At 48.2% G+C, this 15,912-nt stretch overlaps 5 protein-coding genes across 5 annotated transcripts; 2 read left to right on the top strand and 3 right to left on the bottom strand.

The window, feature by feature from the left end:
- Positions 1-951: 951 nt before the first annotated feature.
- FSST1_009247 (type II pantothenate kinase) lies at positions 952-2,462 on the top strand (the record flags this gene model as incomplete). The annotated part of the gene is made up of 3 exons (XM_083226205.1): positions 952-1,269; positions 1,337-1,616; positions 1,669-2,462. 3 exons carry the CDS (start codon positions 952-954, stop codon positions 2,460-2,462), a joined length of 1,392 nt encoding a protein of 463 aa, XP_083085208.1.
- A 602-nt stretch (positions 2,463-3,064) lies between these two features.
- FSST1_009246 (uncharacterized protein) lies at positions 3,065-3,807 on the top strand (the record flags this gene model as incomplete). Its single annotated transcript, XM_083226204.1, has 2 exons — positions 3,065-3,346; positions 3,400-3,807. 2 exons carry the CDS (start codon positions 3,065-3,067, stop codon positions 3,805-3,807), a joined length of 690 nt encoding a protein of 229 aa, XP_083085207.1.
- A 1,074-nt stretch (positions 3,808-4,881) lies between these two features.
- On the bottom strand, positions 4,882-5,171 carry FSST1_009245 (uncharacterized protein; the record flags this gene model as incomplete). The annotated part of the gene is made up of 2 exons (XM_083226203.1): positions 4,882-5,025; positions 5,085-5,171. 2 exons carry the CDS (start codon positions 5,169-5,171, stop codon positions 4,882-4,884), a joined length of 231 nt encoding a protein of 76 aa, XP_083085206.1.
- An 864-nt stretch (positions 5,172-6,035) lies between these two features.
- On the bottom strand, positions 6,036-7,338 carry FSST1_009244 (PARP-type zinc finger-containing protein; the record flags this gene model as incomplete). Its single annotated transcript, XM_083226202.1, has 6 exons — positions 6,036-6,617; positions 6,665-6,745; positions 6,797-6,872; positions 6,921-7,022; positions 7,088-7,223; positions 7,320-7,338. 6 exons carry the CDS (start codon positions 7,336-7,338, stop codon positions 6,036-6,038), a joined length of 996 nt encoding a protein of 331 aa, XP_083085205.1.
- Positions 7,339-7,961: 623 nt separating this feature from the next.
- FSST1_009243 (phosphoinositide-3-kinase-related protein kinase family protein) lies at positions 7,962-15,845 on the bottom strand (the record flags this gene model as incomplete). Its single annotated transcript, XM_083226201.1, has 9 exons — positions 7,962-10,197; positions 10,250-10,730; positions 10,780-11,254; positions 11,302-12,543; positions 12,594-12,833; positions 12,887-14,162; positions 14,207-14,490; positions 14,543-15,183; positions 15,236-15,845. 9 exons carry the CDS (start codon positions 15,843-15,845, stop codon positions 7,962-7,964), a joined length of 7,485 nt encoding a protein of 2,494 aa, XP_083085204.1.
- Positions 15,846-15,912: the final 67 nt, after the last annotated feature.

Genomic DNA, 15,912 nt, shown 5'->3' with positions numbered 1-15,912 from the left:
ATAACTTTTTAAATTATTCACGGATACCCAATTATTGATAAAAGCGCGGCTGATGGAGTTTAGGATCAACGGGGGACCTACCTCACAGGCATTAGTATTAAATACAATTATGGACTGATGCAAGCTGTTCAGTTGACCGCAGGTTGAATATACTTTGTGAAGAATCAGGTGTCGAGAGGCTTTGCAGATTAGGATCACTCCTTTGGCAGCCGCTCAATGCCGCTTAACATGGAGAGCCGACGGCATTTAGCAAGCCAAGCTCGGCATCAACCTTGAACCCTTGTAGTGGTTAGTTATCCGGGCCATCAGGGCTGTCAGACAAGCCGCAATGCATGGAAATACGTAGTAGGTCGCTATTTACCGAAGTTATTCGCGGGTAAATGAATGCGACAATCCCTGAGTGTACCGTACTACGTAGGCAGCCTCAACAGAGTCGATCCTCATCGGTCAAAAGCCGGGGGAAGGGAGCCAATTTCCCAGGTTCAATCTTTGTTGATCTTTGTTGAGTTAATGATACGTACTGTACCTGTATGGAGTTCTTCCCCAAAGACCTCGGCCCACCGGCTTTGTTTGAAGGAGCAAGCGCTGTCGAAAAAGGGTCGACCCCATTATAATGTCAAGTCTCCCCATCCGATTGAGAGACAACCCCTCCACAGCCGTTTATTATACCGATTTACCTAGGTATTAGCTTACCTATCTAGCTCATCTCCCTTATTACTCCTTATCTCAAGTTTGTTTGTTCTTCAATATCTTGCACGTAACCTTCGATTTAATCCTTACATCTAGCAGACAAGACCATCCATCATCGCGGAGCTTTGTGATTAACTTTGCGCCAAAGTATCGAACTCTCGCGTCTGAGACCCTTCAACTCCAGTATCTCCACTATCTATTTAACCCCCCTTCTATCCTCTTCAGAGTCCTCGTGCGCGGCACGAGAGAAATAGTCACGCCATGACGCCCGCCTTAGAACATGAGGATGCCATTGCGCAGGAACCTCAACCGCCGGCGCATTCTTCAAACCACAAGCATCGCAGAACCATGACATCGACCGACGAGATAGACAGCACCATCATTCGACCCGGCAGCGTCAAGATCAATGTTAAGGGCGCTTTTATCGTCGACCCCGATACTGCGACGCCAGCGTCGACTTCGGGCGCAAGCGCTGGTGCTGTCAATTCGATCAACGGCCGAACGAGTCCGACGCACCCTGAGACGAGCGACATTCGACTTCCATATCACACTGCCATTGTGAGCCATATTGCGATTGACGTATGTATACTCTTGCCGGAACGATATCCCCAGAGGAAGGCGAAGGCTGACAGAGGTGGCGCTGCAGATTGGCGGTTCACTTATAAAAGTCGTTTACTTTTCGCGTGAGGTTGATTCTACAGATCCCGGTGGCCGGTTAAACTTTCAGAGCTTCGAAACAGATCGCATCGATGATTGTGTCGAGTTTATGCGCCATTTGCGCGATAACCAGCTTGTCAATGGCTCACAACCGGGAGAGCTGTGTGTGATGGCTACAGGTGGTGGCGCATACAAGTATTATGACAAGATTCGGGCGGCTTTGGAAGTGGATGTGTCGCAAGAGGACGAAATGGAGTGTCTCATTATCGGTCAGTAGCTCGACTCACGATCACTCGTTCTACAGCTAACCATATCTTCTAGGCCTTGACTTCTTCATCACCGAAATCCCCCGCGAGGTCTTTACCTACTCTGAAACGGACCCCATGCACTTCGTTGTGCCGCAAGAAAATATCTATCCCTATCTCCTTGTCAACATCGGCTCAGGAGTTTCATTCCTAAAAGTTACTGGCCCACGGTCATATCAACGAGTCGGCGGCACATCACTTGGTGGTGGTACCCTCTGGGGCCTATTGTCGCTATTGACAGGCGCCCGAACCTTTGACGAGATGCTTGAACAAGCCGCCCATGGCGATAACGCCAATGTCGACATGTTAGTTGGCGACATTTATGGAACAGACTATGGTAAGATAGGACTGAAGAGCACGACTATTGCCTCCTCTTTTGGCAAGGTCTTTCGTATGAAGAGAGAAGCCGAATCAGCTGCGGAAGATGGCAGATCGGCGACACCAGAAGATGCATCCTTTAATAGCGCCGATGTTTCACGTTCTCTGCTTTACGCGATATCAAACAACATTGGCCAAATCGCCTATCTTCAGTCACAAATTCACAATCTATCCAACATTTACTTTGGCGGATCCTTCATTAGAGGCCACCGACAAACCATCAACACACTGAGTTACGCCATTAAATTCTGGAGTAAAGGAGAGAAGCAGGCGTACTTCCTCAGACACGAGGGTTATCTCGGCTCAGTAGGCGCCTTTCTCAAGAGGAAGCCCAAGAACTGGGGTCGAAAGGGCAGCCTTGAGGGTATGGACGACATTGCTGAGTTGAGGAGGAATCTTCGCGATGGGGCATCCAGCTCCGGTACATCATAGGTCTAAGAAGATGACGGACGAGCCACAGAGATTTGTTCCAAGAGAGCTTCAAAAATATGTACAAAGACTGACGGCATCTCATTCAATGTCAGGCTGAACGGAAGGGTTGATGGCAAACATGGTTGGTGGTACAACCACAGGCATTGGCGGCGTACAATCGGGCGTTGTTTATTTCGGGACGGCGCATAGTCTTTCTTCTGTGGGTTCTAGCGCATTATACAAAGAAACCATCGGTGATATCCGATGTCATTTCATTCGAAGTTCTTATTTGCTGTGGTTGAGAATTGGAAACTTGCATAAAGCGGTCAAATCAACCATAATATCGTGGACGGCTACTGGCCTTACGATGGTCGGAATCTAACGAATCAGATTTGTGCTTGAATGGGTAGCAAAACTACGTCGTCGAAGAATGATGTTTTGTGTCGTACATTTCATGCCCCTATCCTGACGATAAAGGATGAAAGTACACGCGACGCAAGCACACTCTTGTCGCGTGTTGCCTGTCATTTCTCGACGTGCACTTTTTTTTATTTAAGAACTACTGTCTTCTCTATTCATCTTTCTTCTACATATCTTACGATCCCGAGGAGCTTCCGTTCAATATGGCTCATGGGATTGCAGTCGTTGATAACTGGATTAGCGTTCCTGATCCCAGAATATCACAACAACCTTACTACACAAGCTACCCAGCACCTGCTGGGTATTACCAGCTATACAGCCCAGCGGGCGTAGTCTGGGAAACGGAAACCTTGAGCTCTTGGTCAGAATGGAGTTGCGATCACGACATTCCTTGTTGCGGGTGTGACTGCGACTGCCGGCCTGAGATCAAGCATAAGAATTTGGGAGATCAACGTGAACGAAGAGAGCAGAATAAGCGAGACCTTGTGAGCAACTTTTTTACCCATGATTTTCAGAATACCGCTTACTTTGGGTATAGCCCGGCACTAGGAATGTCCAGAACCATAAAGTCACCTGCGAGCCACCGCCGTCCTTGCACGTCGATGGCAAGTCCAACGCTCAACACCACATGCGACAATTTTCAGACAGAGAGGCACTCCAGTATGATAAACAAGACCTGTCGTCTATGGAAGATCTCATATACCAGGCCGCTAAACAACAGCGCTACCTGGACGACGCCCGGAGAAGGATACAAGATTGGATAAAGATCATGCCTGGACTTGTTAGCGACAACATGACACAAGCAACAGAGCAAAAGACCGAAAAGTGCCATTGTAAGGGTTGTAAAGACGAAAGAAAGCGAGAAGCACGGAGTGCTGGCAAGGGGAAGAAACACAGGCATAAGCAAGAGGCAGAAAAGAAGAACAGAAGGAAATCTAGACGATAGATTATGGGACGCAATGATTTGAATCAAGGGTTCCTAAGGAAGGAGATTGAGGTTACGTATGGTATGAATGGTGAATATGTTGCTGGAAGCATATTTCAGGTCGTTAGTGTAAGTGACAAGGTGGGCGTTGATAAGACACAGAGCATACAAAACAATTCTATCTAGACCATGGCTATCAAATTTACCAACGAATAAGCACTCCATACATTATTCAACTATGAATCCGAATTGTCAAACTTGAAAGTTGTAACTGTGGTTGAACGAGGCTGATTTAAGCTCGGCCAATCGGGCGTTGAACGGTAATCCCACCAACTATAGATCTCAAACACCAACCAGTCGTGGATGTCAAAAAAGAACACAGTCTGTGTGTACTAGATACAAAAGAGGAAGTCTGTCTTGTCTGTTCTGTGTTAAGGGATAGACATAATCGGCAAAAGTAAAGGGTCTGGCCGGGGATTGAACCCGGGACCTCTCGCAAGCAATGCTATAGGGTTTTCCCTAAGCGAGAATCATACCACTAGACCACCAGACCTGGTCAAACGAATCTGAAGATTCGCTCGTGTGTTATTGTTGGAGATCGACATTTTGTTTGAACTTATACTCTCAGCACTGTTATTGACTTCGATTTGTCTTTGGTGGGGTTAACTTCTTCGGCTGTATCTCGATGTCGTGCATGTCCCACTCGGCTCCTCAGGGAATAAGATTCTGCTCTCCCGAAACCCAATTGGCTACCGGTACATATCACCAGGGATTGTTTGTCGACTGCCCTGACGGGGTGCATCTTGACAGCACGCGACCTTCGTAACGTTTGGCTTTAAGCCTTTTACTACCTCATAGCTAATTGTCAACACCCCAGAAAGATATCATCGCTAGACAACTCACTACTGATATTGTAGCAGCAACACCTCGACTATATCAATCACATCATCACGGTAGTAACAACTGTTGTTGGTCATTTCTTTGTATTCATTTCGTTGTCATCATGATGCACCTTCCCGTGCAGACAGCATTAGGTATTGTTCATCCTCTGTTCTCTCATCTCCTCTATCAGGCATAAAGTTTCTCGCTTTACTTCTAGTTACCCTGTCCGACATCCTTGCCCTGGGCGAGACCCTGGCTCTGGCCACCGCTGGCATTGAGGTCCTTGATAGCCAAGCCCTGCTCGTCCTTGCCCTCGGGGAGTTCAGCGGTCTTGTCGGCACGGTCGACGTGGTTAGACTGAAATAGAAGGTTAGCCAAGTGTTTGTATCGGCATGCAGTACACAGATAAAACTCACCTCGACCTTGCCAGTGCCGTGTGTGATGTCGTGCTTGGCCTCCTCAAAGGGGCCGTTGTCAGAAGAGCCGTCTCCGTTGCGAGGCATGATGATGGTTTGTTTGTGGTGGTGAAAGGGTTTGTGTTGTTTTAAAAAGATTAGATTGGCTGTTGAGTGTGAGTGAAGAAGGGAGAGATTATAAATGGCGAGTGCAAGCAAAGTTATTTATATGTTACTGTGGTCCGGCTTTTTTACCTTTTGGCAGCCCCGTGTTTAGCATCGTGATGCGATGAATCAACGACGTCATTTAGCAACGTCATTCTGATGATTGCCCTGGATGCCCCTCCATTCTCCTCCGTTCTCTCGTCTCCGCAGCTGCGAGAAGCCGTCTGTGGGGAACAAAACAAAGCGCTGAGCAAATGCTCCTTGAATGGACCTGCATTCCCTTCAATCTCCATCGGATTAAACGGCCAGCCGCCGTTTTCCGTCATCACCGTCTCCTCCACGACTCATGCTCCAACAGCATCATGCCTTCTCCACAGTTGCTATTTTAGTTAAGTATTCAATCCATAGAACCTGGTGGAATGGGGGTGTATGTCAGTTTTCTAACTGTTGTTTCCAGTTCCATCGAATTTCAAAGTCATCCACCTATTGGCTCACCAGATTGCTTTTCATGACTGGCTACCAGGGAGGCATATTGTATCATAAGTCAACATTACATCAGTTGAAACCGCTCAAGTCAGATACTTATTGCAGTGCTACTTACTACTGTTCCTCGTTACTACATATCATGAACTGGTCATCTAAAGGACCATTATGCCATGAAACAAATCCATCGGCAGTTCGTTGCCTTTACAGAACGCGCCCAAGATAATGTACACTCGCGCCTCAACAATGACAACAAAAAAACATGGCCAGCCTCCTCATGCTCAAGGGACTACAAACCTCGCCCTTGACTTCAACGACAGGCATTTAAACCTTGGCAGAACGGCCTCGACGGAGATTGGTCTTCGGAGCTGGCTTCACCTCCTCCTGTTCTTCTTCAGTAGCGTCCCCCTCTTCAGCAACAGCTGCCTTCTTGGTGGCCGCCTTTCGTCCTCGCTTGGCAGGGGCAGGCTTCTCATCCTCATCTGCCTTCGCAACTGCAGCTTTGCGTCCTCGTTTGGTGAGAGCGGGAGCGGGGGCTTCGTCTTCGTCTTCGTTTTCGTCCTTGACCTTTTTCGTAGCTGCCTTTCGTCCCTTCTTGGCAGGTGCTGGTTTCTCCTCGGTATCGGATTCATCCTTGACTTTCTGAGCTGAAGCTCGGCGTCCTTTCTTGGTGGCGGCAGGAGCGGGGGCCTCATCCTCACTCTCGTTCTTGACCTGGGCGGCCTTGCGGCCACGGGCAGGCTTAGCAGCATGCTTCTTCTCCTTGTCCTCTTCAACCTTGACGGACTCGGTCCTTCGGGCTTTCTTGGCCTGCGGCTCATCCTCCTCGCCATCATCATCGTCGGTGGCCTTCTTTCGTCCACGCTTGCCCTTGGGCTTGGGCTTGTCCTCACCGCCTGCGGCAGCCTGTAAAATGTTAGAAACATGTGCCATGATATCAGTATAGCACTTACAGCCTCGGCCTCCTCCTTCTTCCTCTTCTGAACAGCAGTCAAGTGAATACCTATAACACCAAGCTTGTTCTTCTCGGGGTCCTATATGACATGTTAGCTGCAGTAGACAAACGGACACGTTTCAAGACATACCCCGTTGAAATCTTCGGGGTCAATGAAGCCCTGCGTAACGCAACGGCGGACCTTCCCCTGCAGTTCTGGATACTCGCTGCCATTGTCAGCAACATGTAGATGTAAACCTGTAACTGTAACTTACTCAAGCTCATCATAGCCGTCGATCATAGTGCAATCGAAGCTACCATCGCCTTGCTGGCACATTTTACGGACGTTCTCTAACTGTTGACCAGAGACACAACCCCTAAGAAAAACATACATGAATTAGTTACCTGATCTGAGCCTTTCTCACGACAGACAAATGCTTACCAATGCTTCCATGCCCAGCTTCCATGTTCTTCGACTTCGAACCAGGATCCGAAGCGAAGAGTTCCCTTGGTGCATTTCGCGGAGTTCTTCTTGCATTGGGAGTCCTTGCAGCCAGCGCGGTTGTTGGGGGACACCTCTAGTGTGCTGTGAGCAGACTACTCCTGGTAGAATCGCAGCCAAGGTACGAAGCGGTAACTTGACTGTGAAAAGACATGTACATCTTGCAACTTACCAATACGATATTCGCCCATTTTTGCGATGATTTAAGACACCTGTGGAGTACCAAATGTTGAACAGAGATACAATGCTGGAAAGGTCGATTCGCAGGCAAAGCTTTGGTTTTGGCTGAATGTGTGGTGTGGGCTCTGATTGAAGAGGCTGAATAAAATTCGCACGTTGAGTAAAAAGAAAAGAAAAGAAAAGATGGCTTGACCCAAAGCGACACAGAGATTATATATTCTTCCTCTTGCCAGTGAAGAAAAACAGGCAGAAAAAAGGTGAAAGGGTGAGATGCGATGGGTGAAGGTGGGAGTGTGCAGCTCAAGCTCAGTCGGGCAGTTTTGGGGAAGGAGTGATCCGACGCGACCAACGCGTCCCAGCCCAGCACCTCAGCAGTGCTATCCCTCGTTTACCACTCACTGCCAACAAATTGCCGCCTGAAACGTCAGCACATTCAAGGCGGCCAATCTAGAGACAATAAATTCATTGAATTTAGGTGCACAAAGAATATTAATGAGTCAAGTTTAAAGAGGGGTTCATTTAATTAAAATCAGCATAATAAAAATTCATTTGTGTTGTAAGTAACCCAGCCCTTTTCTCGATTGCTTGCATGCATTCAACCTAACGCCATTCTCTTTTCTAGGGTTGTCCTTTCTCACAGGAACGGACACCAGCCTATGTACATTGCAGCCAAGTTTCTGGGATCAACCGCTTGTTTAATCAGTTCTTCGACCTGGCCTTCAACTCCCAGAGGAATGCTTTCAGTTGGGAGTAACCCCCTAACCTTGCGTTTGATGCTGTCCACAACGCTCTGAGGCTGAAGCTTGACGCCTACATCTCCTCTCCGATGTGTACGTTTTTCTTTCTGCAAGTCCAACGTTGGATCGTATATGAATGCCTCAAGAATGGTCATCAACGTTTCCTCTTGTTGACGAAGAATGCTCAAAGTCAGTTCGCAAGACTTGCGGAAAGGCCCTTCGTAGCCGTAAATACCCATTGCAGCTACCATGTTGTGAGTGAGTCGGAACGGCACCCGCTCAGGTTTTGCAAACGTCAAGCCTTTGTCAAATAGACAGTTGAAATCAACGTGGAATACTCCACCGTTGCCCTCCTCCAGGTTCACGTTCTCGCCATGCCTATCGCCAAGTCCCAGAATGGTGCCTACCATAGACATGACAGCACATGATCGTGTATACTTCAGTCGTGCAGCGAACCATGCTGATGGATTGGGAAATTGTTGTGTGAACCAGAGCTGAAGAACTGGGGGGAATCTTCCCATAACCTCATCAGTAAAAATTCTGATTTTGCCATCGGAAAGACATGCTTCATCCATAAGCTGCTTTAGAACTGTATAATCGGGATAAATCTTTCGAGAAGCATAGAGGTTGATAAGGATATCTCGCATGGTTTTGATCCCCGGCACCCATTCGATAATACCACATTCTTCGTTGAGCGGTGTCACAGCATACGTTCGGATGTACAATTGTCTTCGACTGGACTCTACGTCCCGTTTCAACGATCGATTGATTAACCCGTTGAACTCCATGAGACGCTGATCCGTTCGTAAATCGTCTTTGGGTTTGATGAGAAGCATGTAGTTTTTTCCATCACTACCGCGCGCTGTGAGTCGTCTTGGTTTGGCCAATGAACTCAGCACCAAAACGTCGTCGAGGAAAGAATCGATTGTAACCACGTCTCTGGAGAATGCTTTGTGCTTCTTGACGTACTCCGACACCGCTGGTAATGTTGCTGTCAAAGAGTTCTCGACAGGCACCACCAATAGACAAGGAGTGCACTTGTGATGGAATCGAAGATCTCTGCTTAGGCTGGCATGGACAGTCTTGTTGCTACGGAAGTCTCCGTTTTGACACGCCAACAGCAACTGCTCAGCTAATTTCTCCCCCATCCTGAGTAAGTGCTTGAAGTCAGTTGAAGAGCCTTCCACTTTCTTTGATATGTTCCTGAGTGTTTGAAGGATTTGGGCTCCCCGCGCTTTTCGTTCCGACACTTGCCTGGTTGTCATAATCCCGATCAAGCTCCAAAGTGCCTGTCGAGGATGGGCTTCCACGACCTTGACAATTATATGCGTCAACCGGTCGAATACTTGCGGATTGGGATGGGCGATACGTGCAACAATCTGCGGCAAAGCAGTGTAAAAGATATACGCTGGCAGCCTGTGGATGTACTTGTCGAGGAATGAGTGCAGTAGGTTGAGCTGCTCCACACGTCGTCGGTGAAGTTCGCGAGAAAGCGAGGCCTTGCCTTCTGGCGCCTTGTCCACCTGTGCTCCGAGGTCAAGCCAAAGAGTCAATATCCTTGGAAGAGTTTGATAGAGATATTTAGTACCCGAGTTGAGGGATCGCACATAATTCTCTATGACAAGCCTTGCAACCTCACCGGTGATGTAGTTATCGCTTTGGTCCTCGGCTTTAAGGGGCTTTTCGGCTTCGAGGATCTTTTTGTAGTGCCGACCGAGATAGTAGTGACCCTTCTCCCAGGCCGCAAATGTTTTTGGAGGCTGCTGATACTTCTCACGCAAAGCACCCGCGTGTGTCTGCCCAGCGCTATCCAGCCACTTAGCGAGGAGCAGTTGTGCTCGAGCCGTCAAGAGCTTCTGCTGCGGGCTTAGTTTGTTGGTGTTAGTGCTGGTTGCCGTTCCTGTCTGTGTCATAAACTTGTTGCTCTTGATTGCTCCCTGCAGGACTTGGATTGCCTTTCGGTGCTGGTCTTCTCTCCAGAGAAGCTTGGCATTCTCGATAGTCGCTGCATCGTCACCCAGTTGCGAGGCATGTAAGACAGCGTTGAAAGATTGATGTAGAGAATTCGACTTTCGAGCGAGTCGTGCACTTGATAACCACAATCCAGAAATGTCTAGGTCTGTAAAGCTTGGTCTATGTTGGTTAGGACAAAAATATGCATAGACACTAACTGGAACAAACATACCTGTTCAACTCCATGGCTGCGCGTCGGATACCAAGGAGATATTGCTTGTCACTCATATAGGCACCTATAATCTCAAGCCGTCTGTCTAGCAGCGCCATTGTGTTTTGCCGAGCCGCTTCGTCTCCAGCCTTGGTGTCAATGATGATCTCCAAGTCGGTGAGAATATGAGCCTTGAGGAGGAGATCGTGACAGGCTTGGAGTGATGATGTGGATGCAGCGTTCATTGACGATGAAATTTTGACTCTTATGTCGTTCATTATCGCAGATATCTCTTTGGGCTTGTTTTTGGCCATGAGCTTATCGAGAACAGCCGCGACCGATACATTGAAGTCCTCAATGATGTCTCCATGAAATCGCTTGGTGAATTTTACGAGGCTCTCCCACCTCCCTGTTACCCATGCTGCTTCTACTGCATAAGGCATAATCTTGTTGTCTATGGATGCATCAGTTCGCATGCCCTCGACGTGATTCAAAAGCGCCTCTGTTTCTTATTAGCCACTGATTTGGACCGGGCAACCAAGTGTTCTTACCATGCTGGCCGGCTTGTTTCAGACAATGCAGCAAGTCGATCTGTGCATCTATGTTGGCAGGTTCCTTTGCCAGTTTTATTTCGTACCAGTTCTGTACAGCGGTCCATCTACCAGCTTTGCGATGACTCAGAATCTGCTGGTTGATGTCAAGAACTTGCAGGTGAGCTGAAATCCCGTCAAGTCCGTCAGGCTCATCAACGTTGGCATAAATATCTTGCAATTTTTGCAACAGCCGTACGCGCTCTCCTGGCTCCCTCTTCCGTTGCTCCATCTTCTGAGCGTGCTGTTCTAGATGGAAAAGCGCCCGAGCGTAATCATTACAATCGACGGCCCTTTGTGCGATTAACTCGGCCGGAATCTTGTCGAGAGCCTCCTGTACTTGGGTCAACCTTTCCTTATCAGATTCGGTGAGGCGGCCGGCTGCTCGCTTTGTTTGCATCCATCTCATTGCATAATCCACGATGCGAAAAACAGCCTAAACCAATTAGTTTGTGACCAAAAACGTTGAATGCCAAGACTTACGTGGCAAAATCTCTTCATATCCTCTTTCTCCAAATAAGACGCCCCTTCGCCAGGCTGATGCTCTAAGATGGCCAGAAGCTCGCCAAGGACGTTCTCCCTATCCTTTTGAGTAGCACGAGAGCCCAGCAGAGTATGCAGAACTATGTAGGGTAGAATGAATTCGGCAATAGCAAGATCCCGGACACGGATGACACGCGCCAAAGGCTCGAATATCAGATCAGCAAATGCGGTCTGCCCTTTCCGAAGGAGGTCTATAACATAATGCCTCAGCCAATTTCCATATGACCTCTCAGGTCGGAAAATAGGATAATTTATTTCCGAGTGCGCCATTGGGGCAACAACGTACTTGGAAGTCAGGAAAGGGCTGACCACTTCTCGGACAGCTTCTGGCATCGTGATCCACTTGCGATAAATATCGTTGCCACCTGACATCCCGCTGGTCGCCATGGCACATGCAGCACTGAGGTCACACCTGCTCGTAAGCTCCTGCATAACGTAGGACAGAAACCCCTGGAACTTGACATCGGTCGTGGACAGGAAAGCCGGCACGAGGGCCTCCTCCAGAAGAAAAATGACAAAGTCAGTGGTTTCTTCGGTATCCACGAAGTTGTTTAGAATCACAATGGATTTCTGTTCCTTCACAGTTTCGGTCTTGCTGGGATCCAGACAGCCTATCAAGCCCAGAGCTTCTGTACATAGCCGCGCGATGTCTCCCGGGAGACCGTTGTATTTGCAAGCACAGTCGAGGAGAGATCGTACAAGGACCACAACACCAGTGTCTGATTGTAGACTGGCATCGGAGGTATGTAGAGCTGCCTGGTTTCCGCGAAGATATGGAATCAACTCGGTCAGTGCTTGAAGCGTGACGCCCGAGTTCTCATGGCGGATTCTCTCAGCAAAGGCTCCCAGCACCTCTTCAACCGCAAGTGCTGCTGGTCTGTGCTGTTCCAGTTTTGACTCTATATCTTTGAGCTCAGGAATATGTCCAAGTGAAGGCAATTTGACGATGTATTTGGCGACAAGAGCTTCAAATTTGTCGACCAGCTGTTGAAGGGTCCGCCGAGCAAGAAGAGTTGTTGGCTCGTTCATCGAAGGCCAGTAGCGAGTAACGACAAAGAATGTCGTTTCTAGCAATGCCTCAACGTCTTCAGGGCCAAGATGGGTGAGCATTGACACCCAGCAAGAGAAACTGGCCTCCCTCAAAGCATCTTGCGCGAGTGTGGACAGTAAACAAGCAGAAATCTGGAAACAACTTAGTCATTATTTTCATAACATGTGTGCTTTGTACCTACCTGAGGTCTGGCGGTGCTTGCATAGCCCCTCGACACTCTAATCATCTCTTCCATAGCTCGAATGTGGCACCGGCGCTCTGGGTCTGGAAGGTTATGATCATTAATTACATCAAAGAGACGTGCCATAAGCCCAAGAAGCGAGGAATGAATAAATCGAGCAGTATGATCTCCTTTCTTAGATCGAGTTCCTTTACTTGAAGGCAAAAGCATCTCGGCCATTGTATCCAAGGCTTTCCGAATCTAGGGATGGATCAGCTGGTCAAAACGTCAAGCATATGCGAAGGATGACTTACTGGTGTCTTTCTGGTCTCGTCTGAATCGCCGGCTGCCTTTAGCAGTTCCATCACAGTGAGTACTGGCTCCACTTGAAGAAGATTAGCAAGCGACTCGGTTTCAAAATGCGCTGATAGCTCGTCCAGGCGTGACTTTGCAAATGCCGCGATGTCTTCTGTATCCTGTATCAGAAGCAACGCGAGAGTAGCAGCCAGATTCGCAGGGTCGATCAGAGGCAGCCAAATCTCCGACTCTTGTCGGGCCTCGGCAATCTTTCGAATGACGTCTTTTTGTTTATCGAGTACAAGCCACGGCAATGCGTGGGTTTGGATTAGGAGAAGAAGGTCGTTGACAGAAACCTGAAGGAGTTCAGCAATCGTCCGGCTCATTTGAGGGCGCTGGACCATGTCCTTAGTGGCCATGTATGCCAGATTTGGCCAAAAGGGTTCAAACAGGCGTCTTGGGGTCACTCGGCGGGCATCTGCAAGGTTCAAGAGCTCGTTGAAAGCAAAAGCAGAAATTACGTTGTTACTGCTTCCCAGGTACTCCAGGAGTTTAATGAGTACCAAGTTGAGTTCGTGCTCCCAAACAACTGTGCCTAGTTGGCCCCATGCCATAATGAGTGTTTCAGTCAAATTTGGTTGGTCCTTGTCCGAGATTGATTTTAATAACGCGATCGAGTTCTTTCTGTTGCGCGATACCAAGTCCTGGCGCTTCATTGAGGAGGCTCTGTCGGCTGTACTCAAATGCATATCAGCATGAATAGGATGCTCCTGAAGATGGTTCACTCGTGGGTTTTTAGCACCATTTCCCTCTGCTGGACGAGCTGGTAGAACAATGCTCGAGAGGACAGTCTCTGGCCTGGTTAAAGAAAAAGTAGCCAGAACTCTTCCTGCAGCTATTCGAAGCTCTCTTATCGAGCTATTCAAAGACTGAAGACACCACTGGCCCAACGCAGAGGTTTCTAGATTGAGTATCTCAGCGTCATCGCAGTGCAAAATTATCTTCTTTAATGCCATCATGGCAGCAACCCTTAGGCGCCGAGATTCGGCAACAATCGGAAGTCGGATCAACTGGGTAAAAAGTGCCTCGACTCGAGACTTCTGAGCAGTTGTTGCATTGAGGTTTGAACGACTCGAAAATTCGTTTGTCTCGCAAATAAAGCAACGGGCCTTCGCATTGGATGTTTTCTCATCGTTGGACGGCGGGACCTTCCTGTCAGCCAGGCATGATACCCTCGAGAGCAGATCAAGCGCGAGGCATTGACGTGATTCGTCAAGAGATGGAAATATATTCCTGTGGCAGTAAGAATTTGCAAATTAGAGGGGAAAGTGACTTACAGAAATTTATGTTCAAGGTTCGGGAAGCCATCATCAATGCTCTCTAACCCCAGGGTGACCCCCAAGAAGCTCATCAGAACAGCCATAGGGCTAGAATCTACTTGCGATACTTTACGTCGTTTGGAACGATCTTGTGAGTTCTCATCAGGCGCATCGTATGTTAAAGCCAGCGCCTGGAGGATCTCGCGCACTTCTGCATCCTCAAAATTGGATGGGTGCGTATTTGAGCTGAGCAATCCTGGTTCGGAACTGGCATTCACTTGCCTCAACATCTGTGTCATTCTCTTTTCAAAAGTTAGTGGTCAATAGAAGAAGAAGATGTAGATAATACCATACCCATATATCTGTTCCTTCAGGCATAGCAGAATAAAACATCGAGGATTCGTCTACAAGGCTAGACATCGCCAGTCGTCCGATCGACCTGTCCTCAACCGACGCTGCTATGATTGTAGCAAGAGCTAGGACGTATGATCGACAGGTTTCCTCATCATTAGGGTCTAGCATAGATGACCCATCCAAGCTTGCTACTATATCGCCACAGAGAAGGATTAAGAGAGTGATGGCTTTTTTGTGAGCCGAAGCACTAACCCCTGTCTTTCTTGACAGTGCTCTCTCGATTTGGATGGTTTTCTGTAGAATGTGAAGTGAAGGGGCGGGAAATGCATGACCGTAGCGGTTCCTGACAGCTTGCATATCTCCCAGAACATCAATCAACCATACTGCACTCTCCGAGAAAGATATCACAGTATGGAATGTCTCATCCGTCGATATAATAGGATGGGCTACTACGTTGCAGAAGCTTATGAGTTGTTGTAAAGCATGTGGCATCCGGTCAACGGAATATGTCAATTGGCCGATCAAGGACGAGCTTTTGTCGACGTATCGACAAAGAGCAAGTTCCGAGGGTAGAGATAACATCGCAAAGCTCTCCTCCACATCGGGTACGACAAGGGGATCTTGGAGTCGATTAAGTATGTCTATTGTATACCCGTAAGTTACTGCATCTCCACCTTTGGGGACGCCACTTACGAGAGGTAATTGTACGAAGATAGAACAGAAAGGCAGGGACCATATCCCACAAACTCCAGTTTTGTGCCATGATGAGCATCGTATACTGAAGGAAGCTCTCAATAGCTTCTGTAAGTTCAAGGCATTGAGCATGGCCGAGAAGCCTGAGCAACTGGGGGAGAAGCCAAATCCATAGTGGCTCCTGCCCACGGAACATGTACTCTTGGCTGTTCACTTTATGCTTGAGCACAGCAGGTGTTTCTTTGATGGAGAATCTCAAGAAATTGATTGCTTTTAGAGCTTCTGTTCGTACTTGTGCCTGGTCAAGGAAAGGATCGTCTAATCGAATACCTTCGAGGACGGCTCTCGAATAGACGTATATGAGCATGTGATTATGCTCAACTCGATCTTCCGGGGTCTTTAAAAGCGTAGGGTCGTCCTTGACACGCTGAATGATGGCAAAAAAACCCTTCAGTTCACTATTCTCATCTGATTTGGAGGATTTCGTGGATGCGGAAATGTTCTCCACGAGCTGTGCAGCTAGGGTCGATGGAGGAGGTCCAGCAGCATATCCACCAGCCATTTGCCCATGATCGGAAACAACCGCTCTGGGATCAAGGTTGTTGGCCATAATGTATGAAGCATTATGAATACTGCCTAAACACACGATGATGCACGAAGGTCTTTGTGATGGTAAG

Source organism: Fusarium sambucinum, chromosome II, assembly GCF_050947815.1.
Source record: "Fusarium sambucinum isolate potato_lamoka chromosome II, whole genome shotgun sequence".
Taxonomy (NCBI): domain Eukaryota; kingdom Fungi; phylum Ascomycota; class Sordariomycetes; order Hypocreales; family Nectriaceae; genus Fusarium; species Fusarium sambucinum.
This window is presented reverse-complemented; position numbering and strand designations above follow the sequence as displayed.